This window comes from Clytia hemisphaerica, unplaced genomic scaffold, assembly GCF_902728285.1.
Source record: "Clytia hemisphaerica strain Z4C2 unplaced genomic scaffold, Clytia hemisphaerica genome assembly, whole genome shotgun sequence".
In the NCBI taxonomy this organism is placed as follows: Eukaryota; Metazoa; Cnidaria; class Hydrozoa; order Leptothecata; family Clytiidae; genus Clytia; species Clytia hemisphaerica.
Genome location: NW_027103726.1, coordinates 1,636,136 through 1,661,262, shown reverse-complemented (window position 1 = coordinate 1,661,262; position 25,127 = coordinate 1,636,136). Strand labels below are relative to the sequence as shown.

Here is a 25,127-nt window from a genome sequence, read left to right as displayed (position 1 = left end):
TGTCTTGTCTTGTTTAAAAAGCTAAGAGCCAAATATTTTTCCAAAAATAACATTTTGGGCAAGCTGAGGTTTACTTCATTCTAAATGAATGCTTTGGAAAACTCTCCTCTAACTTGGAGGTGGGGTGGGGTACCTAGGCAAGGGAAGGGAACTTGTGTATGCCACCCGGGTCCTTTCCCCGCCCTTCCTAGACATGACGTAACATGGCGTCGCTTATCATCCTTAGGTAATCTTCAGACAGCCTTAGTGTCCTGGGCTGAGAGTAAATTTATAATGTTTTTAAACGAATTAAATATTCAAAGGTCGTCTTTACTTTCTTTTGTTTTAGTATAATGATGTACTAATCAAGATTTTTCACATGGGCTCCAAAACTGTCAAGAAAAGGGTCCAGAAATAGGTCAACTTTGAAAGCTCTTTTAAAAAACTAACTTTAAAGTATGTCTCATTTTTTGAATTAGGTCCTTTTAGGGAAGCCGAACGAAATAATACCAAAAATAGATTCTGCATGGGTCGGTACAGCGAGACTTAAGAACTACATCTCGTCCTGACAAAGCAATTTGTTTTCTTTTTCTATGGAACATAACATTACAAGCAAGTTATTCTTGCTTGATTGCCACTAAAGATCTCCAAATTGCTTTTTCCAATATTATCTGACTGAGCTATCAAACAACAAAAAACAAGTGATTCAATTAAAAGATGTTCGAGATAGCTTTGAGTTAAAGACAATTGATGGATTTTACTTGATGTATTATGTCAGCTGGGAAGAGTGGATAGATATTTTGATTTTTTCGAACACCTATCATCAATCGTTGTGAATCGCTTAGTAAAACGAACTTCTCTCCATAATTCGAACGGCACTGGAGCGAATTTGATTTAAAGGAAATATCCGAGTTGTAGACGATCCAGTTGTAGATGTTTTTAATTAGAGTTAATTGATTAGGAAATTCATTCAGTTCTAATGAATTGTTTCGAATTATAGAGCTCGATATGAGTTAGAGAGGTTCGAATTATGAGTTTGGTACTGTAGTTCAAATTCTCTAAGATTTTCATCCAACGTTATAAGATTTTAATAACATAATACCAAACTTCTCATTAGAGAAAAAACTAGAAACGAACATCGTTAAAGGAAATATTAAGATGGAGCAAGAAAACAGCATAGGAGTCGATTTACTGAAGCTGATTTGCTTGCTTTCTGTTGCTGGTTTTACATATTTTTGTTATCGAATGCAAAAAGATCCAAAATTATTGCTACAGTTCTTAAATCGGTAAGTTTAAAATTACGTACTTTTTATAAAAGAAGATCCAAATTTTTGAAGCCTTTGGAAGTTCTTAACATTTTGAGTTTTAATCCTAAAAGGTTCTTATAATAAAATGTGAATATTTTCATTTTGTAAATATTTTTGAGCAAATTCATAAGAAATTGGCTGTTTTAGTCCAAAAATCCTTGAAATGTTCTTAACTTGCTCTTAATATTTTGGTCATCGAAGCCTTTTATGTTCGCTGAGTTCGATCAAAAACGTGTTTAAGATGATACCAGAAGATTATGTTGTTAACAAGAACTGAATTTGCAAACAAAATTACCTGAACGTCGAGAATTCTAAAAGATGGTCCCCGGGGGGGGGGGGCAGCTGGGCAAAAGGACCGACGGGTATGTGCGGGTCCTAAGGGTACCTTTTCCAATATGTTTAAAATGCACTGTAAGGGTCGGAAAAACTAGAGATGCACTGTAAGGGTAGAAATTTTAGAAAATTCTTGAGAAATCTAGATATTTTGACCAAAAATGGTAGAATTTTGACCAATTTTTGCACGAAAGGGATCGAAAATTTGGGGGAAAATGCACTTTAAGGGTATGATTTTCACTGATTTTTGCTGCACTGTAAGGGTGCAATTTTAAAAGCCAATTTTTGGCCCGCACATACCGTCAGTCCGCAAACTAAGTGCCCCCCCCCGGGCTATGGTCAAAGAATCAAAAGGACCACAAAGCAACCTCGCTATGAAGGGAACGTTTGGTTTGTTTCTGACACCTCAAACTTTAAACTCATAAATACTAAAGGATCGATAGGCTGGGATGCTTTCACAGTTTATATTCATACTGAAAATCAAAACCAAGTAATCTTTTACCCTTCAATCATATGGCAGAAGCTTCGTCAGCAAAATCGGAAAAGGTTCCTATAACAACTTTTTTCTCGGTATAAAGTGGTACCCTAATGGCGGCACTACTCAATAGCGGTGTGAATGCATTGAGAGCGCTAGATCTACGTTCCCTCGAATACTTTCGATGATGTAGCGCCGTCAGACGTTGATTTTTAACAATGCAATGGCTTCTTTGTGGATACCAATTCAAAAAAAACTTCGATCAAAATGATGGATATAGCTTGGTCCAGTGATCTATCATAACTTTTTTCTCATAATTTAGGTTGGCAAGATTATTCCTTGGATTTCAAGAGAAATACGTAACTCTACCAGGCTACAAGAATCCATTATGTTACATGGAGAAAGGTTACCCTAGCCCGACCACACCCACTTTCGTTTTCGTACCCGGGTTCAGTTGTAACAAAGAATTCTTCGGTTTGGTTTCATCTCACTTACCAACAAAATCACATGTGATTTCCTTGGATAACCCTGGGCATGGTAAAAGTGTGTTGGATGAGGATAAGGAAATCAGTATCGAATTCTTTGTAGACACTTTAAAAAAGGTAGGGAAGAAAATCTTTATTAAATTGTACAAATATTTTCAAAAATTGTTGACACTCTCCATCTACAACTATTTGAAGGCAAAATGTAAACGACCTAGAAATAACCAAAAGAAGCTCGGTTAACCTCTACTAAAAGACTTCTGATTCAATGTGACGACTTTATCCCCCGATTTTTTAAAAATCTGCGATTGGTTTAGATGTTTCAGCCCGTGTTTTTTTTGCTTGAAGTTTGCTTGTATTCTTTTTAAAGAATTTTATATCACCCGATGAAAATTGACGTGTTTAAGTGGCCCTCGTGTTTCTGACAATGACCGTAGACTTACAGTGACCGCACAGGTGATTTCCTATTCGCAATAAATCACACAGAACTAGGATAACAAGCGATTTCTACGTCAAACTAACAGGAAGTCAATGTTAGAGAGCAATCATTCTTACTTTCCCATGATTCATTGCGACCGTGGAATGGCCACTCTGTACCAGAGTGTATCTCACATTTATCGCTTCGAAGTACACTCTGTGCGCATTATGTCTGTTTGATAAAAATCACGTACCTCTGCGATGAAGTATGACTTATAAATAGCAACACTTCTCTCCTCGTTTCCCCTCTCTCACCAACACTCGCTTTGTTATGAAAATACTTTTTTTCGACAAACTTCTATACTTTCTGACAACTCTGACGGCCATTTTGTCTTATCGCCTCCGAATTATCGCCAAACTCCAACAGCACTCCATCGTAGCGGTTGGTTTGAAAAATCTCAAATGAGAAAAGACAATGACAACAGACCCTCTACGGCAATGAATTTTGAAATAAGTAGATACTGGGTTTGTGTACAGACAATGGAATGACCGACGTTATGTTGGAAATGACAAATAAACTTGTACACTTTCTTGTATTCTGTAAATATTTAACTCTTTCCTTTAAGTTTGTGGACACCATAGGACTGAAACAGATCCATCTAGTTGGCGAATCAATGGGCGGGCACATCGTCGGTTACTATGCGGCAAAATATCCTGCAGATCTCTCCACTGTTTGCATGTTGTGTCCACATGGTTTGGATTTCCCTTGGTTTAACGATCTGAAGAACAAATACCTTAAAGAAGGACGTCATTTCTTGATGCCGCATACGTTTGAAGAGATGAAGTTCACATCGAAACAGTTAACTGTCAAGGATTTACCGTTCCCCAATATCGTGTTGAAAGGAATGCTTCAAGATCGATTGGAAAGGGAAAAATTTTATGATGAACGTAAGTTAAAGGGATAATCTGATGGTTCGAGATATTTGGCCTGCAAAAACCTTTTTTGGCTCTGAAAGTTGTAATTCTCTGTTTTTCCTTCTATAAAAGTCAAAAGCTTGTAAGTCAAATATCTCGACTCTCGACAAAATCATTTTGAGTGTTTGGTCATGACAATACTTCCCGAATAATAGAATAATAGGGGGTTCTGAATAAAAAAGGGGCGGACGTCCGAAATTTCTTCAAAATATAATAAACGTGGGGGTAGTCTAATTGCCAGGGGATTAGAAATTTACCCCTAAAGACCCCCATAGTAGGGTTAATTACAGACTTAAAAGAGGCTTCTTATAGCATTTCAGCTTTTGATAGCCGAAAATATTTAATCCTGATAGGGACGGTGGAGATGCGAGAAAATTTTCAAAAATTAATAAACAGGGGAGCAGTTTATTCGGGACCTTAGAGTAGAAGGAATCAACATCCAAAAACCATCTGATTATTCCTTTGAGATAAATTTTTTTTGGTCTCAGTGGAACCTGATGGGGTACTGAGGGCTGCGGAATGCAAGACCAGGCCTGGTCGAAGACATAATTTGGAACACGGTCCTGAAGGAATTTTCTTCACAAGAACTGTGTACTACAATTTTCTTTGTAGCAACGCTTAGAGAAATAAGTTCTAATAGTTTGTAATTTCCTATTCCCTAGTGTTGAAGATGTTATGTTCACCACCAAACGATTTATTGCTTCAAAACAACCTGCAAAAAATACAAGTTCCTGCTGTCGTCATCTTTGGTAAAGAAGATAAGGTAATGAAGTAAGCGTAGGTTGGTTCAATTTCGTGATTTTGTGTCCCGAAGAATAACAATGCCGTAGCTAACGGGGCTTTGAAAAAAGTTTTTTTATACATTTCCTGATAATATATTAATGATCTTTCATTCTATTACTGCTCCAAATTAAATTCATTTTCATGGAGGCCACCGATATTTTAAGACCTATTTCAAGAGTTTAGAATCATCAAATCTTAGAGGGTTTCAATGAAATTTCAAGGGTAGAAAAAAGAAATTAAGGGTGTTTCAAGAATTTCAAAGGTGGCTGGCCACTGTGATTTAATTTTCTTTTGAGTGCATTATCCGGTCATCTTGAACTGAAAATTTTAAAATCACTTCTCTCTCGTGTCATTAAACCCTAGCCACCTCAATATCAAAATGCTTCCTAATGCACAGAATAATTTTTCGAGGTGTGAGTTAGGTACCTTACCACTGTTAGTTACCTTTCCCCAATAAGATGGACAAATTTATGTCGATTATTACTCGTCTGCATTTTAATCTCTTATAAGTTGTTACATCTTACTTTTTAAAGGAAGTTTATCTATACACGTTTTTTTTTATATGAACATCTAAGATTTTGAAGCCTTAGGATGTTCTTACTTTTTTCTGCTTGAAGCCTAAAAATGTTCTTAATATTAATGTCACCATTTTGTGACCATTTTCGTCCATTTTCCTAAGAAATGTGTGTTTAAGAGTCTGTAAAGCCTTATAGATGTTCTTAACTTGTTCTTAACATTTTGGCAATTGAAGCCTTATGTTCTTGTATAGTTTGTTCTTATAAAAAACGTGTACCTGTTTTGTTGATTCCAGGTTCTTGGTTACGAGTCAGTTTTTCCCATCCGTGAAAAGGTCAAGTCATTGAAGAAGTGTGTGGTGTTGGAGAATACTGGTCATCTATTGACGCTGGAATGCCCGAAAATTGTTGCCAAGAATCTCATTGAGTTGTCATCTTCAATCTGAATCGATATGAAATGACGAAGAGAAAAGTAAAATCATTGATAAATGAATTTTGAAAAAAACTTTTTTTCGAGGATACTAACTGCCACCCAATGTCAAACCGTTTTTGCGGCAAAAAGGTTTACAAAAAACGTTTATAGTAAACTTTAGTTAACTCCCTTTGTTGTATATAACATTTTTTCAAATTCTAGATTATATTTTTTACCTCTATTTTCTAATCAAAAATTTCTAAAAAAATTCAAATTTTCAAGTACACAATCATTGAGTGAACTAATATGTTATTTGAGCCAGTTACACAGGGACAGTCTACTCTAGTTACTAATTCCACCCTCTGTAATTTTGATCAATCTTTATTTTGAGCTAAAGATGGAGAAGAAAATTACTATCCGTAATATGAAATTCTCTGATTAGAAAAAAATTCGTTTGTCTGTAAGATCGAATTACTTTAGGCGTATAAATATTCGCGACATTTACTTTCGCGAATCGTTGGGTAAGAATGAGAATTTTCGAATAGAAATTGCCTTAAAAGTGAAATTTTTTCCCCCTAAATCCGCTAAAGACGGTTGTTCTTCGACTTTAAAAAGTATTAAAGGATACTATAATAATATACCATGGATTTGATATTTATTACGATTTCGAGGTATTAAGGATTTCCGATTGTTTTAAGAATTTTTCGCAAGCATAAAGCAAAAAGCAAAAAGGCCAAAATTCGCGAAAATCGCGAAAGTTTCTGCTCGCGAAAGTTTGTTGGTCCCTTATATAGATCGAATCGGAGAGGGAGGTGTAAATCAATTTTGCTTTGCACACATTTAAAGTAAAATTAAAGGTCATTTTTAAACATAAAAGCTGAATATCATAAAATATAGTGAAATTTTGCGAAAGGCAAATTATTTTTTTTTTTAATTGCAAACGGTCATTTCTATTTGAAGGCAATTACATTCATAGAATATCTTCCGCACTGGGGATAATAATATGACCAAAAATCATTTGCAATTTACGGGAGACATCGAAAGCAATATATAACACATGATGGCGAACAGAAAAAGTCAATTTTGTGGTGCAAATGATGTGGTCTAAAGTAGATAATTGCAATATTTTTCGAAAGACGGTTCTGACAAATTACAAAGAATGATTCATTCAGCTTTCAGAGAAACTAAAATTCAACTGTAACATTTCCTGTTTTGAAATTGAGTTTATGTTTCGAAACGAGGAGCAAACTGGAGCAAAGCATGATGTCATTTATCTTGTCGTTGGATCATGTCTATGTTCTTTATAAGAACAGGTTTAGTTGACATTATGGGACCTTCTTAGGCAAATATAACAACATATTTAGGGATAAAGCTGAAAAAGTTAAGAACATCCGAGGGTTTCAAATTTTTTGGATGTTCTTATAAAAAATAACGTGTACTGCGCAAAAGGTAGACCAGAGTCTACTTCTGGCTGAATTTAACTCTCTGTTAATTTTTGATGACACTAAGTTCAGTAAAGAATGGTAAACCAAGATGAATGACATGAATTTGATTTTTTTTAAACGAAAATATTGCCCTACCCTGTAAACAACTGTAGAACCTTCCTGACTGTTTTACGTTCCGCCTAGGCAAAGCAAAAATGTTAATTTCTGTAATGTTTGATTCGAGCTACTTAATCGCGCTATCTTAGTCTGTCGGATTGATTTAAGTGTACACCAGGCTACGTAAAAGGCGACAGTGGACTCATAATGCCAAAAGTTTTTTGAAAACAGTGTGTAGGATTGATTAAGTACATAATTTTTTGGAAAGAAACCATTTTTCGGCTTTCGATACAAAGTCCTCGCTCAGTCAAGTTTTTTCGCATCTCATTTCAACTAAATTATCAGACAGTTGTTGTAGGTTTGTATCTTATCATTGCTGGCTTTAATGAAAAGGGGTTGGGTTCTAGTTCACCAGGGTTGAATGGCGTAAACTCATTTAGTTTCAGACCGAACGCTAAGAGGCAAATCTTCAAACTTGCCCAATCATGGAAAAAGTAAAGTCTTAAAATTTGCAATACAATTCAGATTACGGATTGAATCTAGCACTTTCATTCATTCTGCGTTTTTTTCTTACGGTGAATGTTACTTCTAATCCAACGTATAAGCGTAACCAAGACCTCCTAGGTGGTCTTTCTGGGTGGTTTGAGACTACGAAGAATGAAACTTACTCCAATAGAAAACAAACTGCACTATAATTGATTAAACAGAAATTATTTGAAAGTGTACAAGACGAAAGAGGAAGATTTTATAATGATTGTATAAAGAGAAAATATTGTCTTAGTTTTGATAATATCATTTTCAAATACAGTTGGCGCTCTCTAATTCGACGTTGTGCTATTCGATACGCTCCATTATTCGATACATTGAAATCCACCGTCAAGAAGAAACTCTCATAAACGATGCTCTACTATTCGATAAACTCCCTTATTCGATTAAAACCAAATTCCCCTCGAAAATCGAATTAGAGAGCGTCAACTGTACACGATATTTTATAAAAAAACAATGAGATTCAGAAACACAAAAAATTAGAACAATTTTATAAGAACAAATAATTTGGTGTGTTATAAGAGAGCAGCCGAGCCTTAAAAATTTACTGGCTCTGTAAAAAAGAGTGTATTAAGCGATGCATGTAGCACAAAAACGATTCCCAATCCTTCTTTAACAAGAGCTTACCAGCCGGTTTTTCAAACTAATACTAATTCAAAATCCAAGTAGATTCTGATAACTCCGCGCTTGAACGTACACACTTTAAAATTCATAGCTCCGTCAAAGAATCTGCCCAGTTTTGCAGATCACTTTAATCTTTTTCATCCAGTTTTGGGATTACTATCAGATGAGCTTTTTAGCAACAACTGCACCAGAACAAACATTAATCATAAACAAAAGCACAAATACAAACACTAGAACTCAGTTTCTTTCGATTTCTTTTCGTATAGGCAACGCGGTTTTGCATGTTTTGGCTGAGCAAACAGGTCTGATTTTCACATTCGGGGCCGTCCACATAGTACGTACGCACTAAGAGGGGGGGGAGGGGGAGTCTTCTAAAAAGCGTATGCTTGCGTACGGGGGGAGGGGAGGGGTCAAAGGAAAATGTACGTATGCAGAGAAAAAATTTTCATAGCCCTTTTTGTTTCTTATACGCATCAAGGAAAAGAAAAAGTTTCTTAATAAAGGTCCGAACCAAACGATTTGAATTCGAAATTTTCTTCAACCGAGGGGGGGGGGGGGGTGTGGATGAAAAGTACGTACTTACCAAGGGGTATAGCCATTTGCGTACGCTTGCGTACAGGGGGGTATCCGATTTTCGACATTTTAGTGCGTACGTACTATGTGGACGGCCCCTTCGCCAAATCCCTGTGGAGTTTTGCGTGACATGCAAAGAATGGATCATCTATTATTAGGTGAAGTCTTGCGGCCGCAGTCGGAGTCGAACTTCTCTCGATAGCCATCTATCTACCCGGAAGGCACCACTCTTTGCCCTAGATTACTCCACTTACCCTAAGACACTTTTCTTTAATTATTGAGCGCCAAGCAAAGAGGTGTCAAGTACCATTCCTGAGTCTTTCGTTTGACCCGGCCGGGGGTTAAACTCACGACCTTGCACTTCGTAGACGAATGCTCTACCTATACACTACGGATAGCCTTTTTATTTGCTCAAACCAAGCTCGGGTGAGAAAATCTTGGTTATTTAAACTTTATTTCTTGTAAGTCAAAATTCGAACTGATTTCTTGAATAAAAATCTAAGAGATGATATCAACAGATCGTTAAATGAATATTAAGAGATCGAAAAACGAAAACAGAAATTTTCTCTGCAAAAATCACCGTATTTTTAAGACAGTTCCCACAGTAGTTGAATGTTTAGTTCAAAATTATTCTGCGGATAAGGCCTCGTCGTCATCTGCAAGATCATCATTCCCTTTTTGGAAATTTTAGAAGGCCTAAGAATGAAATGAAGAACACAAATAATGTACAATCTTAATACGTACTAGTTATCGCATGACTTCGAGTGCAATACGAGAAATATTTTACGAGTTCCGAGATTTTTCCGTAATATTTTTCCGAGCCTTTAGGCGAGGAAAAATATCGGTAAAATCTCGGAACGAGTAAAATATTGAGTATTGCACGAGAAGTCATGTGATAACTAATTTATTGTCGACTCAAAAAAATTGTCCTATTTTTTTTTAAAATTACTTCCGCTTCTTTCTGATTCGTGTAATTCGAATGTTTTTACGAAAATCTAATTCGAACCGTTTAGATTCGACAAAAACTTCGATAACTTCCGCTGATAATATCAACAAAAACAAAATAAGAGAAACATTTTTCGATCATTTTCGATCCAGAAGTTTTGGTTTGAAGAGTGCAGTTGAAAGTTCTGAGTGATAATTCAAATGCAGATGACGTACAGTATTGTTTCGTAGAGATGAAACCCTCCTCATTGGTTAATCAAGACTGATACATCAGTCTTTTCTATGTTTTTGTTTCGATGACATGCCATGGAAAGATAGCCAGAGGTAAGGAATCCCACGATGGAATGTTCCTTGTATAATGGTTAAAGAACAACATTTTTCAACAGCAAACCATATGTTTCGAATTTTAGAAGAAAGATGTACTGTAATTGTTGAGTTGAAAAGTCAATGAACACGTGTTGTGGCACGAGAATAGGAGAAACTTTTAGTAAAACGTCGTCATTGGTTTATACAGACAATGAGAAATTTTTTGGCAATATTGAAGAATTTCAGTTTTTTTGTATGCAATAAAAAACTGTGGTATCAACGGACAATTTGCCAAAAGTTGAAAATTTGGGTCGGTCAGTAGTTTTATAATTAATCTTTGTCATCATATTTGATTTTAAGTTTTATGGAAGAACTCCAAGTAAAAAACTGAACAATTTTGTTGCGTTTCTCCTTGATTCCCAGCCAAGTCCTGTTTTGTTTGATTTTCTCCCGCCGCTGACCAGTCCCCCAAGTCAACCCATACAGACTAAAGAAATATGAAATATCGCAAATATCTTGATGCTCTCGACCAATCAAAACGCTGATATTTTTTTGGGTCGGCAATAAATACCATGAAAACTTAATATTGAATGGGGTCCAAACTGAATTCAAAATGTTTTTCCTCGTTGTTGGAATTTTGTATTTTCAATGATATGAAATTATTTTCACAAAAATATTGATGATAAAATCTAAAATAATATGATAATCTCTTGTTATGTACATCTCAATATTTACAAAAAATGAAGAAATTTAAAAGAAAGGACAGCAAAAAGACACCAAGCGTTTAAACTAAAGAGTTTCTTAATGATTTAAAAAGTCAAATTTCCCATTTCTCAATTTTAATAGTTGCAGTTCTTGTCCTGGTTACACACACTGAAAGAATGGTGTATCAGTGCGTCTTGTCGAATTGTAAGCCAAAAGCCAGTAATCGATACGTCAGCATTAAAAATGTCTTTGGTCAAATTGAGCCATATCGCTGAGTAAAAAATCATCCATGAGTGGTCCTGCGTCCTTGTACCCCATGAATGGATCCAGTTTTGAACCACCTAAAGATTGTTTCATAATCATAATTTCATTCTTTTCACGTTCTCTGTAATCTTTTAATTCTCTCAGTTCTTTACGAATCGATTCCTCATGAAAATCGTGTAAACCGTACGAATCGATATAATTCGTTCGCGAATTCATCATCGATGCAGTCGTTTTTTTCGGTTTTTCCATAACAGCGATTGGGGAAATGCTTTCACGAGAATAAGATGATTCACATTCGCTTTCTTCACTAGCATAATCAACGTATTTGATTTTACAATTGTGTGATCCGCAACAGCAATAAGCAATAGCGTTCTTCTCACGTATACTCGATTTAGTCGGGTACGGATAAGAGCGTTTTCGATTTTCCTGATAAGTTGGGGAACGGGTAACTTGTGTTTCTGAAGATACAGGAGATAAAGGCATGGTTTGAAGAGCTTGGATAAGTGATGGTGCATTTTCTCGGGTAATGCTTACCGATTTCTCTGGAACAAAGAATGCTGATCGTCTTTGAGTGCTATCATGATAAATGATGGAGTTTCTAGTATCTCTGATTTTTAAAGGTGTTGAGATTTTTTCTTCTTTCGTGACTTTTTCTTGTGGGATTGAAGGGTCTGCGGTGGCGAAATATCGAGAAAGACTTTCGTCTGGACGAAAAATTTTTGTTTTAGTGATAGCAGTTGGACAACTCAATTGCGAAGATGGACTTCTACTATATTCTGTACGATAGTCTTTCTGTGTACGCTCACGAGGAGGTGGGCTACTAACACTAACGGTCTTTCGGCGTTTGTTGTTATTTTCATCTGCCATGCGTGGTGACATTGCGTTATCTTCGTTGATCTCGTGATCAGATTCGGATGCCGGTTGAATAGTCATTTGAGTGACGTTAATGAACTGTGATAAGTATTTCTTTGTTCGCCTTGACAGGATAAATCTGTACGAATAACGTCTTCCAGTTACCTAGATGCGCAAAAATCAATAGAGAAAACCTTAGAAAAACACACGTAAATTTCTCAGAAATATTTATTGAAAAAATCTTTTTTCTTCCTCTTTCATATCAGCAAATTCTAAAACACGTAGGCTAAAAAAAATGCTAAGACTTAAGCTAAATACACATTTTTTTATTATAACAACAAACTATATAAGAACATAATAAGGTTTCGATGGCCAGAATATCAAGAACAGGTTAAACTCTAAAAATCTTTTAAGAGAAAATGGGCCAAAATACTGACAAAATGGTAAAAATAAGAACATTTTTAGGCTTAAAACACAAAAAGTTAAGAACACCTGAAGGCCTAAAAAACGTGTATGCTCCTCACCTTTTCAATGATGCTCTTCCCATAATAATATCGCATTGCTCTTCCAAGTTTCTCATAAGTCATGTCGGTTTTATTCTTTACGGAACCCCATAGTTCCGCTACTCCGACTGTATCTTTGATCCGGAACTCCAATTCGTATTCCTTGCTCCACTGAATGTATCTTTCGTTTGTGTCTCGGTTCAGTAGATGTAATAAGAATTGCCATAATGGGATACGCTGACGATGTTCTGTATAGATCAAACATAATCGGGTTAAAGGTGATAAAAGAAGGTGCACCAAGGCGCGTAATGAGAAAAGGTTCGTGACGCTTGACACTTCTTCACTGGAGGAAGATAGACCATACCGCTAGGCTATCAGAAAGAACTTTTCTTCTTAAAGTGAATCAAACCCACTTAATATTCCAGTAATTGACTTGTTATTTGTTCCTGAAATTGTTTTTTACAAAAATTTTCCAACGCCCGCTCACGTTGTCAATGGTATTTTAATTGATTCGTTTAACCCACACCGCATGCAGTCTACCCACCGGGTTAGCGCAGGCTAAATGGGTCATGAAATTATGCATTTTATAGGCTATCAGTGAGTAAGCGGTAAATAGCGTTTGCGTGGCTAAAAAGGGCTATGGACTTTTCATGGAAGAAATAAAAGACGCTAATGAACGCTAACTAATATCTTTTTGTGTCTGATAGAGATTTTTCATGTTTTGTTAAATTACGTAATTATTACCATTATGGAAGGCTTCCATAATGGCGGAAATCACGTAAATTAACAAAATATGAATATCTTTTAAACTAAATACTCAGAAAACACTGACCCTCGAAATGAGCTTATTATTTGATTATTATGAAATTTTTTCGGGCAAACACGGAAAAAAAGAGCCTTGGCTTTAATCTTTTAATTTTTCTAGAGAATTGTCACTGTACAGACATTGCTACATACTAACAATTTAGAGCGGAAAAAAAATTGACAACTCTCTAAAAGGAACTTATTAATGTAATAGAGAGGAAATCATTGGAAAGCATTATAACATAATTTGAGTTGCGAATTGATTTGTTGTTAACTATTTTATTGCAAATTATCCCAGTTGACTGGCGTCAATTTGTACATGCAAAACCAAAAACAATTTTGGTGTTTCTAAAAACGACTTAGCTTTCAAAATTTTCAAGTATTCGTAAAAATGTAAAGATTAAAATTACTTACGTCTTTTACTTTCAGCCTCTTCCTTGTTGAAATTCTCGTATTCTTCCACGCTGAAAACAACAAAAGAAAAGAAAAATAAGGAAATGTTCGAGATTACAGATAATCTACCGTTTTTTTTTTGGAACAAGATATCAGATTTACAAGGAAAATGATTTTTAAAGCCAGATACAAGAGAAGCAAAGCCCGAGTTCTTCTTGAAAAGTACAATTTTTTTAGGCTCTGTAGGCCCGGTGCTTAAAATTTGGAATTTTTAAACATACCTATCGCCAAGGACATCTTCCAATATTTGTCTTCTTAAATCTGGTAATGCTAAATTCTGCATGATTTTATTGTGTATTCACTCTCCTGCTCAACATCCAATCAATTCAAATGAAAAATAAATCTTCTTTCCAGCACAAGAATGGACAAACAAATTCTGTTGTTTAATTTATTATTGCTGCTTTATGCTTTAGTTACTACGTGAAACACCAAATAAAATACAAAATCAATTTTTCGCAAATAATGTGAACCAGTTTGTTGCATCTACACTAGTTCATGTCTTAATCAATATGATGCTTTTTCTGAGATTGACAGAAAATGATGGACCACGCTCTTTTATATACGCCAATTAGAAAGAGAAGAGTTCAAATATCTATTAAAACGCTTGTTGTAATTACTTAAAATGTTTTCCTGTCTAATTGGGTCTCATTAAACCCTACAATAAAGAGGAAGTTGTTAATATAACCATTGTTTAAAGAAAATCAACAAAACAATAATCAATTGTTCTAGCTATTGTTCTTAAAGAACAATAAGTTTTTCACAGAAACGTACGCGGAACTAATCTAACGCGAAAAGTCCAGAACAATCATTGTATATCTTCCTTCTAGCATTTTGTATTACAAGCATCGTATAATTTGACCCCCGCCGTTGGGGAGTTATGAGTAATTAGTCCCACAAACAACCTACCAATACTATAAGCGAATTATTCGCAAATTTTGCATGAAAGAAAGAAACATTGCAAAATGAAAATAGTTTGATATCTTCCTTTTCTAATCTAATGATGTATATCTAATCATTGCAAAGCAAGGTCTTTAACGAGCTTTGCTAATGATCACCCATTATCTAATTTTGTGCAGTCCATCTCTATCTAAAAACATGTGCTTCATTAAAATATAGATCGATCCTCATTCATCCACTTTCCAATCATCTAATTCTAATTTACCCAAGAATTCAGTTTTCAATGACGTTTATTTATGTTTTTCAAAACACACTCGATGTGGTGTGGAAAAAAAATTTCATTTTAATTTGAAATCAAAAGCGCGTTGCCAAAAAAGGCAGGCAGGAGGCTTGACAGAGCCACATGAGAAGCTTGAGAACGTAGTCAAGTGTTCCAATAATAAAGCATGGTACGTTCCCATGAAAACTAAAAAAGTATTTGGAACACTTTATTGGCGTCAGAACATTTAAGTATACATTATTGAACCAATAACAAAACGTTTCAGCGTTTCATCAAGTGGTATTGGACTATTTTTTGCAATCAGCGGGGTACAAAGTTTCAGAAAAGTATACAGTTATAATAAAAGGTTTTAATCGAATAAGAAAAATCTTCACATTTTCTTTTTTTTTTTCATTTTCATTTTCAAATTCTTAAAAAATACTACAAAGCTTACATCAAGCCACTCAAAATTATTTTTCCAACAAAGCATCGCTTTTAACTTTACCGCCTCAAGAGGAATCTTTGAAAAAGTATGGACTAACCATTTTTTCGAACAGTCTTACCAACAATATACTTTCATGAATTTAACAAGATTACTTTAAACAATATAGTACCAGTAACGCATCTAAAATAACGACGATGTACCTAATAAAGTGTTGAGTTTGAGCGCATCCTGATATGTCCTGAAAAGAATGCTACAATACCGGTCATAATATTTGAGAAAAAAGGAAAATCCCACAAAATCTGATAGCCACAATCGATTTGGATGCCCTCTTTAGAGTTATAACTCTGAGTTTTAACATGAGACTTATAACTTCTGAGGATCCAAAAGTTTAAGAACGGTCCAATGGGGCTCAGAATATGACCTGGAACCCCATCCAAATTTGAATATTCGATTTAAAAATCTATCAATTAGCCCGAAAGCCACTTTCTCGCCCGAACTTTAAAATTCTAAAGACGAGGAATTTTAGCCAAAACTCTCAATATATTTTGACCAAAATTTAACCGTCAAACAATTTTACGTGTCCATACCCAGACGCCAACAAAATCCAATCTTTACTTCGTCACACCTTTCTATTCAACCATCCAAACCAAGATTACCAGTGGTAATGTCTAGAGGAAAAATGTCTTGTCTCAAATCCCATGCATCAAAACTTCCGCTTATAAGAAATCATGTGAAATCATGTCCCCCGTTATCCAGCGAACTCTAAAGACAGAAATTAACCGTTTTAATGATAAACAGGGGGGTAAAATCTTTATTTGAGAAAAGCAAACATGAAAAGGTCTTTACCAAGAAAACTGAACCGCCTTCATCCCTTAGGAAAACAAACTAAGTTCTTTTAGAAGCATGTCTTCTTTAAAATATTCTTCCCTTTTATACAAAGTAGAATAGATGTATGAAAAGATAGGTCAATCTTAAGATGCATTTTACTGACTAGATTCTAAACTGCTTAAATAACGTCTTTTTCGTTTGTACTTTCGAAGGTATCTTTATGTGTTAGCTAATTCCTTTTTAGAAAAAGTAGAAAAAACCGCCGTACATTTAGGAAGAACCCTTTCCAATTTCATGCCGGCTACACGTTTTTTTATAAGAACATCCAAAATTTTTGAAGCCTTCGGATGTTGTTAACTTTTTAAGTTTTAAGCCTAAAAATGTTCTTAACATGTTCTTATTTTCACCATTTTTTGAGTGTTTGTCTATTTTCCTAAGAAATCACTCTAGAATACCAAAATTATACGTAACAACAAAACGACATGTCTTGTGTATACCTTCTTTATAAGAACGCCCAAAATTTTTGAAGCCTTCGGAAATGTTCTTAACATGTTCTTATTTTCACCCTTTTTTTTATCATTTTTGCCCATTTTTCTCAGAAACCGGCTGTTTCAGAGTCGGCAAAGCCTGAAAATGATCTTAAATTGTTCTTAACATTTCTTATGTTCTTTTATTCTTTGTTCTTATAAAAAAAAACATGTACAAGGGATAGATTCATAAAGAACGAAGATACCTGCAATCGTTCCATCTCCTCCTACCTGTGAATAATTATTGTCTATAGATAAATACACTATCTTTGACCAAAGCTTTGCAAGGCTTCAGCAAATTGCAAACTCAGCATCGCACTTAAGTTCTTCGTAATTTTTACAGTTTTCAGCCTACGCCGTTTTCTTATAAAAAAGAGCAAATTCATGAAAGATCGAAAAAAAACAAAAGAAAGCCTATAAAAGTTTTGGAGACTCAAGCTAAAAATATATTTCCAAGTCTGACACTACAGATCTTCTTCTGCAAAACACCGTCTCAAGAATTACTGATAAATGATAAAATTTGTTTCATGAACAAACGGCATTTGTAGATGTTATATTACGTAGGCGGTGGAGAAAATATTGCATATAAAAGCAATTTTTCACAATTAAATCTCTGTCGAGCAGAATGAAAGAATTTCTGCGAATTTTGGGAGATACAGTAATTTGATTGATAAGAATAAGAAACAGAAGATAGTGAAAACAGGAACATTTTAAGTACATTTTCAAGCTTCAAACTCTAGAATTTAAGAACATGCAAAGGCTTAAATTTTGTGTTCTTAGAAAAAACACGTGTACAAATATGTGGGTAACAAGACAAGCGTCACAGCAAAAATGATTAAAGCGTAAAAAATTTACGTAACGTTGGCTTAGAAACCTTTTGAGAGAAAGAGAGAATAAGGTTTTGGTACTTTCCAATCCTCTTTAAAAATGTTTTCTTGGAAATTGAAGTGGTATCTTTTGCAGAGAGTAAGCATTTTTTTTCAAGAGATGAAATTCGAGATGTACGGTGTTAGTAAAAATTGTGATTGATAGGTTTGTTAAGGTGTCACACGCTTCGTTTCATAAGAGCCAGTAAATAGTTTTTTTTCACTTATTGACTTAAAAGGCTGCTAAAAGGAGGCTTTGTTCTTATAAAGACAGTAAATTTTTGTTTGAAAGATGTTCTTAACTTTTTGAGTTTTAAGCCTAAAAATGTTCTTAACATGTTCTTATTTTCGCAATTTTTTGAGTATTTTTGTCCATTTTCCTATGCAATACGGTGTTCTAAAGCCCGCAAAGCCTCGTTCTTAACATTTTGGCCATCTAAACCTTATTTTCTTATATAGTTTGTTCTTATAAAAAAACTTGTAGGACTGGTTAACTAACGAACGTCTAATGTCTGCAGTTATTACATTGACGTACTCCAGATAAAAATCAAGCCACGTCATTTGAGCCCGATCAACTCAAACACATTCCCCTGTGATATAAAGATTGATAGGTGCATAAAAGCCTATCCGGACCCAAGTTCAATTTTTGATAGATAACCTCGGCCCGTTAATGAAAGACACCTAAGACTTAGCAAGATTCTCGTAAGTCATTATTGCAAATTAGGCGAGACCGATTAGACAAGTTGTTTTGCGGGTGCGACCGACCCTGAAATTCCAAAAGTCGAAATAAAAAAAAATTTGATTTCGATAGTACATATTTATTTTCATTGCTTTACAGAATGCCAAATTTTCAAAATGTTTGTAGTTTTTCTAAAGGTTTTGAGAATTTAATGTTCAATTTTTCATTTTATCCATGAATTCGAGACTTCTGTGTCTTTTTATTTTCTATTTCACACTTTTTGTCAAGATGTAGTAGTTTTTGCTGCCTTTTTAGGAGATTTTATAGATGAAATTCTACTTTTATTTCCATTTTTTCGTCGACTGACTGACCCTCTTTTTTGGGTAGCTTGGCCCGTACAAAACAAATTAAATTGGCCTCGCCTTACTCTCTCTCATGTACGAGAGAGAAAATTGTGTAATACCCTAACGGAAGCGTTAATCGTATGTTTAAGTATCTGATATATTTCCCAATACAGTAAACCAAAAGTCTGCAAAATGACCCCTCATGATCATCTAAAAATGATAATACAATATTGATATATTTTTCTTTTCTTTCTTTTTCGCTCAATTAAAATTCTATAAAAAGTTGAGCTTAATGCTCTTCCTTTTGGCTTAAATAGAAACGGTTTGTTACTCAATTCCTGATTTTATTGATTTGTAAAGAAATGCTACTTTTCGTAACCAGAAGAGGGAAATGTGCGATAATTTTGATGCGATCATGATTTCCGTGCAAATAACCTAATGATTTTTTTTCTCTTATTTTTATCCCTTCGTTCGCGATTAATCAAAATATTATTTTTAGCTCGAAGATAGCGATTCAATTTCTGAAGAACAGGGTTTGACTTGGGAGTAGGACTAAAAATCATTAAACGTCACAACACTACTTTTTTTTATAAGAACAAATTATAAGAACATAAGGCTTCGCTGGCCAAAATGTTAACAGGGGGGTGTACTAGGGTTGCGAGCTGACAGGGGGGCACCGCCCGACTTTCAAACTTTTGACCCGGGACTAAAAAAGGGAAAACAAAGAAATTTTTTTGGAATTTTACGACCCTTAGCGCGACAAATTTGACCAAATTTCGATCTTTCAGGGGGTAAAAAGTAATTTTTCTATTTTTCCGACCCTTAGTGGGACTGAAATTAGATTTTCTGAATTTTCCGACCCTTAGCGGGACTTTGGAAGTCCAAAAAAGGTACCCTTAAGGGCGGCACATACCGCACCCTTCATTTGCCTAAGTAAACCGGCACGGGGGGTGCCGGAAATGTTAAGAATAAGTTAAGAAAATTTTAAGGCTTTGTGAACTCAAAAACACCCTATTTCTTAGGAAAATGCACAAAAATATTCACAAAATGTTCAAAATAAGAACACTTTTACGTTTAAAACTTAAAAAGCTAAGAACATCCAAAGACTTCAGAATATTTGGATGTTCTTATAAAAAAACGTGTAATAGCCACAACCAATTAAGTGCACTCTCCGCCGTTTAACTTCAAATTTTCAATATTTGATCCCAAACCACGGCACGCAAGCTATGTACACGTTTTTTTTAATAAGAACATCCAAAATTTTTGAAGCCTTGGGATATTCTTAACTTTTTGAGTTCTAAGCTTAAAAATGTTCTTAACGTGTTCTTATTTTCGCCATTTTTTGAATATTTTTGTCCATTTACCTTTGAAATCGGGTGTTTCAAGTTCCGCAAAACCTTAACCTTAAACCTTGTTCTTAACTTGTTCTTAACATTTTGGCCATCGAAGCCTTATGTTCTTATATAGCTTGTGTATACAACGTGTATAATTTTTCACAGGCTTAGCATCTCAGTTCCTCTACCTCCTAAATTAGTAGCCCCCTAAAAAGACGTTTACGCCCTCAATCTATTTAGATGTTAAAATGTTGGGTAGTTTTGAGGAACATAAAATGCAATACGCCCTTACGCCTTCAATAGATTATTGCACATTAAGTTCTGATGATCTGGTTCAATAAATTGAACCAAAATATCGCTTACTAAGTCTTACGTAACACAAGTGTGTATGAAGTGAAAATATTGCTTTCTGATAAAGATGAAAAATTAGTTAGTTCCTCGAGTTTAACTAAGCTATATTAGGAAAAGGTGTTAAAAAATGAGATCTTGACAGCGGAACTTCCGTGCTTACTCATGACAATCCAAAAGTTCCCTCAACAACCAAACGATTTTCTCAGCACTGATTGGTTCATTTAGGTCAATTACATCATAATGTTGAGTTTCAACAGATCAGATCGATTTGATTGTTAAAGGAACTTTTGGATTGTTATGGGTAAGCACGGCGGCAAATCACAAAAAAATTATTGAAAAACAGAAATTAGAAGGAAAACAATCACCTATACACATTGAGAATATTTTTCAATACGTAATATTTAGTTGTTCCTTTTTTAGTAATGTTACAATTTAACGCGGAAGAGAAGTAGTTTGAAATCGTGAAAAACTGAACACAAATCTAAGAAGGATGTCAGACAATGTCGGAAATGTATAGCGAAACAAAAAACTATAAATATATATCATCAGCGGAAAAGTAGAGTACAAATTTAAAACAGCTTTGGATGGGTTAATTAAAGAACACTTTTTCTGCTTAATCATTGCGGAAGAAAAGATTGCTCAATTTTGAAGAATAAAAATATCGAAAAATGTTAAATGGGATTTTCTAATAAAAGTTTTACAATTTTGCAATACATTGGAACCCCCCTATGAAAAGAAATTCATTGAAAATTAACAGATCAATTTAAGGAGCATTTTTTTATGGAAATTAGTATTAAAAGGTTGCAACATCCAACGCCTAAAATGTGCAAGTTTTGACATATAGCCTCGTTTCCAATCCCCAAGAATCTGATTTTTAAGAAAACGTGGCTTAAAAGTCACAGAAACTAACAACACAAGGCCTTATAGCCCGGGGGCCACTTATAGCTTTTCGATAGACTGGATTGCGCCGATAGGAATGAACGGAGTAATTTGGCAGACTCCATTTTTTGGCTTTGCTTCAGGTGGTAGCAAATCCATGCCACTAGATCCAGTCCCTTTTTGGAGAAAAACGAACAGAACAAGCAACATGTTGAATAGACCTACCTGATGATGAGAATCACACTAAAATATTACAAATTCGTGATTATGACAGCTCAAATTAATATCGACCTGTGAAGTAACCAAAAAACCATGTTAGGTACTTTTTGGCCCAAATTTACCCAAAAAAATGTTTTTTCAAAAATTGGGCTCCATCAGAAATTAAATATTACCATTTTATATCACTATGCAAAATATAAGAAAAAATACCATGCCAATCTCGAGAAAAACTCTTTTTCCCTAAAAAAGACATAAGGGAATTTCGAAAATCCGATTTTTACGAACAAAAAAACCTCCACCTACCAAAGATCAATAGACCAATTGTTTTCAAATTTTGAAAGTATTTTCATGCTTTTATTATAAATTCATAAGCTTTGATGGAGATTTAGAATATATTCATTGTTTTGATGTTTTTAAAAAACTTTCAAAATGGCGAAATCCATCAAAATTATCAGAAAGCAAAGTTCAGTCAGGAGTAGACTCTAAAGGACGTACAGTCTGAAATAATGGTGACTGAAAAATTTATGCAAGTAAGTGCAGTCCCCATTATTTGAACCTCTATTATTCTAATATCTCATTAACTCGAAGAAGTTTGCGTCTCCCCGTGTGTTCGAGTTTTGGAGACTCCAATGTATTGAAAATGGTGAACAAAGCAAAAAAATACTCAAAATCTACCCAAAAATATATTTGAATAATATTTGAGCTCATGTCCAGAGTTTTTGAGAAAAAAAAACTCACAAAATTTTTGACTTTAAACTCTTTTAAAGTAGCTTTAAAAACTTAAAAAATCAACCACAAAACCAAAAAACCCCGCTCTCTAACAAATTACAAAGTAAATTCGACATACCAGTTACTTTATTGTAGGCTCCAAAGTGACAATACTTCAAGATCTTGTAACCAAAACATCAGCCAAAATCAAAACAAACAAAAAATCTTAATTTGAATCATTTTCATGCAGCTGAGACACAACTTTCCCTTGATGCAATTGCATAGATACCAACCACTGAACATAAATTTACACATACAAAGCACTTTTAACTCTAATAATAGAACTTCCAAAACCAAAATAAACTGCAAAACAGAGAAAATCTCCACTTCGCTTCGACAGCCATATCGGAAAAAATGAACGATCAAGCTAGCCTGTATCAAAGTGACACGTGCATTTTGAATATCGACATTAATAATCGAAATATTTATTATTAGTTTGTTACAAGCTAAAACAAATCTAAATCGTAACGGGGAGACTACCTTCACAAATTCTTCATCACAAGCACTCGCCAGCTAAAAAAGATAGTTCGTTGAAATTCGGCGAAAAGCAGCATTTTGTGGGAAAGAAAATCTACCGAGTATTAAGCAGCCTCTATAGAAACTTTTTTCGCTAGAAGAAAAGCAGAAGCCTAGAGATACGCCAGATATAAACAACAGAGAGCAAATCTAAGACAACAAATCAGCAGTAAAAACAATTATTACAAAAAGCGAGTAAGTGAAACTCCATTACATGTTCTCTCTTCTCGATTCGTGTTCTGACCAAAAAGGTAGTCGAGAATAGAGCATGGCTTGTCACTAAGTAATGTACTTCAAAATTTGTTCCAAGCAAATAAGAACATGTTGAAATCTTCCTAAAGCATAAAAATGAAATGAAAGCAAATAAGACGTTTATTTTTGAAATGATTTGAAGACGACCTTCCAAGTGATGAAATATATCGTATACAGCCCCTTCTAAGAAACCCGGTAGGATTTTTTTACCCAGTGCATGTAAAAATCACGGACAGAAACTCAATGGGGATTGATATTCCAATATTTCATATTTTTTATATTTTTTTATGATTTGGGAAAAATGGCATAAATGTTTGTAGTAAGGATTGATTTATTTGAATCAACGATGTAAAAATAATAGATAACCAACTACCTCTAGAAGGCACTTCTCCCAAGAGAGCAACCATTGTTTTCCTATTGAAATGAGCACTCCTTTAAAAAGCTCTGTGTGCAGTGCGTGTTATGCTTTTAGCTAGATTTTGACACACTTTTTGACATCCACTGAATTGATAGAAAATTTGAATTGTTATTTACTGCAAATTTTGGAATTTTTTTCAAAAGATAAAGGTACCAATTTTTAGACAAATTGACTACGAATCTGCCTGATACCCACTTAATCTTCATCTGGATAAATAAACGCTCATAAAATGCTGTTATCTGAAAAATATATGTGCGATTTGAAGTGCAATATCTCACGAATGAAAAGTGCATGAAGGTTGCCTGATACAAAATAAACAGATGAATGTTTATAGAACAATAATATCTAATTAAAAAATTCCTTCTGTGAGGCTGCCCATTGGAAAATACCCTTTTTTTAACCCAAATTTTGGAAAAATATACATCACGTGATCGATTCTGTCCAATAGAAGGTTGCAAATGAAGCAAGTTTTTATTTAATTGCACTTTTTACGATGCAAAATGTCATTAATATTTTTACAACCGTAACGCGGATGTTTTTTGAGAATCAAGGCAAGTTGGTTATCTATTATTTTTACATCGTTGTTTGAATATACGCAGTGGGAACAAAAATTGGAATAATATTTTCCACTGGGACGATATTTTGGCTAATTTTTCCAGTGGGAAGGGGTCCCAGTGGGTCTGTGAGAAGGGGGTGTAAGAATTTAAACATGATTCAGTAGCTTATTATTTTGAAGTATGCAGTAGTTAGACTATGGTCCACTGAGCCAAATCCTCACCCAGTTGCACACTAGGAAATGAAAGATCTGACCCACACTCACATATTAAATGAAACTTCAAAGATTGACCAGGGTCATTCATTAAAGAGCATAGAGAACTTTATCTGCTGGCTATTTTTGAATAACTTTTAAGTCCCCTGAGAAACTAAATTCACTTGAAATTCCAAAACAATTTTTCGGCCCCTTGAAAATCTTACGATAACATTTACGATTTTCTTTTCACCCCTGGGAAAAAAGGAGATATAGGAAGTCAAGGTTTTCCTCATGAAAAAAGTGACTCAAACCAAAGTTGCTGGGAAAATGAAAAACTTCCATTAGAAAATTCTTTGCTTACACCCTGGAAAAGTTTGAAATTGCCCAATCCCAGCCACATTCTGAGATACACGATTTTTATATTTAAACATAATGTATTAGAACATAAGACTTCGATGGTCAAAATATCAAGAACGTTTTTTCATTTAAGAAGAACACCCAATCTAAAACACCCGATTTCTTAGGAAAATGGTTAAAAATACTCACAAAATGGTCAAAATAAGAACTTGAGTTAGACTTAAAACTCAAAATCATCCGGAGGCTTCAAAAAATTTGAATGTTCTTATAAAAAAAAAGTGCAGGGGTAATTCTTAGCCGGACGGTTCGACCCCTATTCATTTTTCTTTCACACAAAGTCGAAACAAAGGACTGAACAATTTCTTTACTTTCTAGATTGGACGTCAGCTGAAATGGACCAATCATATCTCTAATTGAAAAATAACAATGAAAAGGTTAAGCATTCCTCAGAATGAAAGGTGCTGAAAAATAACCAGCTAAATAAACTCTCGATAAACTCGCAATAAACTTTAATATCATATCAATAAACTCGCCATATAAACTTAACTTTAATATCATCTTTGGCCATTTTTTGAGCTGAAATCAAATTCGGAAGATACAAAATCAAAACGTGCGAAAATCTCAGTATTTATCTTCAATGAAA

The 25,127-nt window shown here is 34.6% G+C and overlaps 3 protein-coding genes across 3 annotated transcripts in view; 1 reads left to right on the top strand and 2 right to left on the bottom strand.

Annotated features, from left to right (window-relative positions):
- Positions 1-5,634, bottom strand: part of LOC136804732 (aminopeptidase O-like) — a 31,470-nt gene extending 25,836 nt beyond the window's left edge. Inside the window, exon 1 of the mRNA XM_067061336.1 lies at positions 5,545-5,634. The gene's annotated coding sequence lies outside the window, so the exon portion shown is untranslated. The remainder of the gene's footprint in view (positions 1-5,544) is intronic.
- Positions 1,098-5,939, top strand: LOC136804733 (monoacylglycerol lipase ABHD6-like). The gene is made up of 5 exons (XM_067061337.1): positions 1,098-1,265; positions 2,417-2,696; positions 3,620-3,941; positions 4,631-4,731; positions 5,563-5,939. Exons 1-5 carry the CDS (start codon positions 1,138-1,140, stop codon positions 5,710-5,712), a joined length of 981 nt encoding a protein of 326 aa, XP_066917438.1. The 5' UTR covers positions 1,098-1,137; the 3' UTR covers positions 5,713-5,939.
- A 5,216-nt stretch (positions 5,940-11,155) lies between these two features.
- On the bottom strand, positions 11,156-14,303 carry LOC136804746 (ETS domain-containing protein Elk-4-like). Its single transcript, XM_067061350.1, has 4 exons — positions 14,016-14,303; positions 13,756-13,805; positions 12,559-12,785; positions 11,156-12,199 (listed from the first exon to the last, which is right to left on the bottom strand). The coding sequence occupies exons 1-4, from the start codon at positions 14,075-14,077 to the stop codon at positions 11,156-11,158; spliced, it is 1,383 nt and encodes a 460-aa protein (XP_066917451.1). The 5' UTR covers positions 14,078-14,303.
- Between the last annotated feature and the right edge of the window lie 10,824 nt (positions 14,304-25,127).

Coding starts and splice junctions, on each gene's coding strand:
- LOC136804746 (XM_067061350.1), bottom strand. CDS start 14,077: ATGCAGAATTTAGCATTACCAGATTTAAGAAGACAAATATTGGAAGAT. Junction 12,786..13,755: donor AGAGGCTGAAAGTAAAAGAC/GTAAGTAATTTT, acceptor TGATCTATACAG/AACATCGTCAGCGTATCCCA. Junction 12,200..12,558: donor GGAAGAGCATCATTGAAAAG/GTGAGGAGCATA, acceptor TTGCGCATCTAG/GTAACTGGAAGACGTTATTC.
- LOC136804733 (XM_067061337.1), top strand. CDS start 1,138: ATGGAGCAAGAAAACAGCATAGGAGTCGATTTACTGAAGCTGATTTGC. Junction 2,697..3,619: donor TTGTAGACACTTTAAAAAAG/GTAGGGAAGAAA, acceptor CTTTCCTTTAAG/TTTGTGGACACCATAGGACT. Junction 3,942..4,630: donor GGAAAAATTTTATGATGAAC/GTAAGTTAAAGG, acceptor CCTATTCCCTAG/TGTTGAAGATGTTATGTTCA.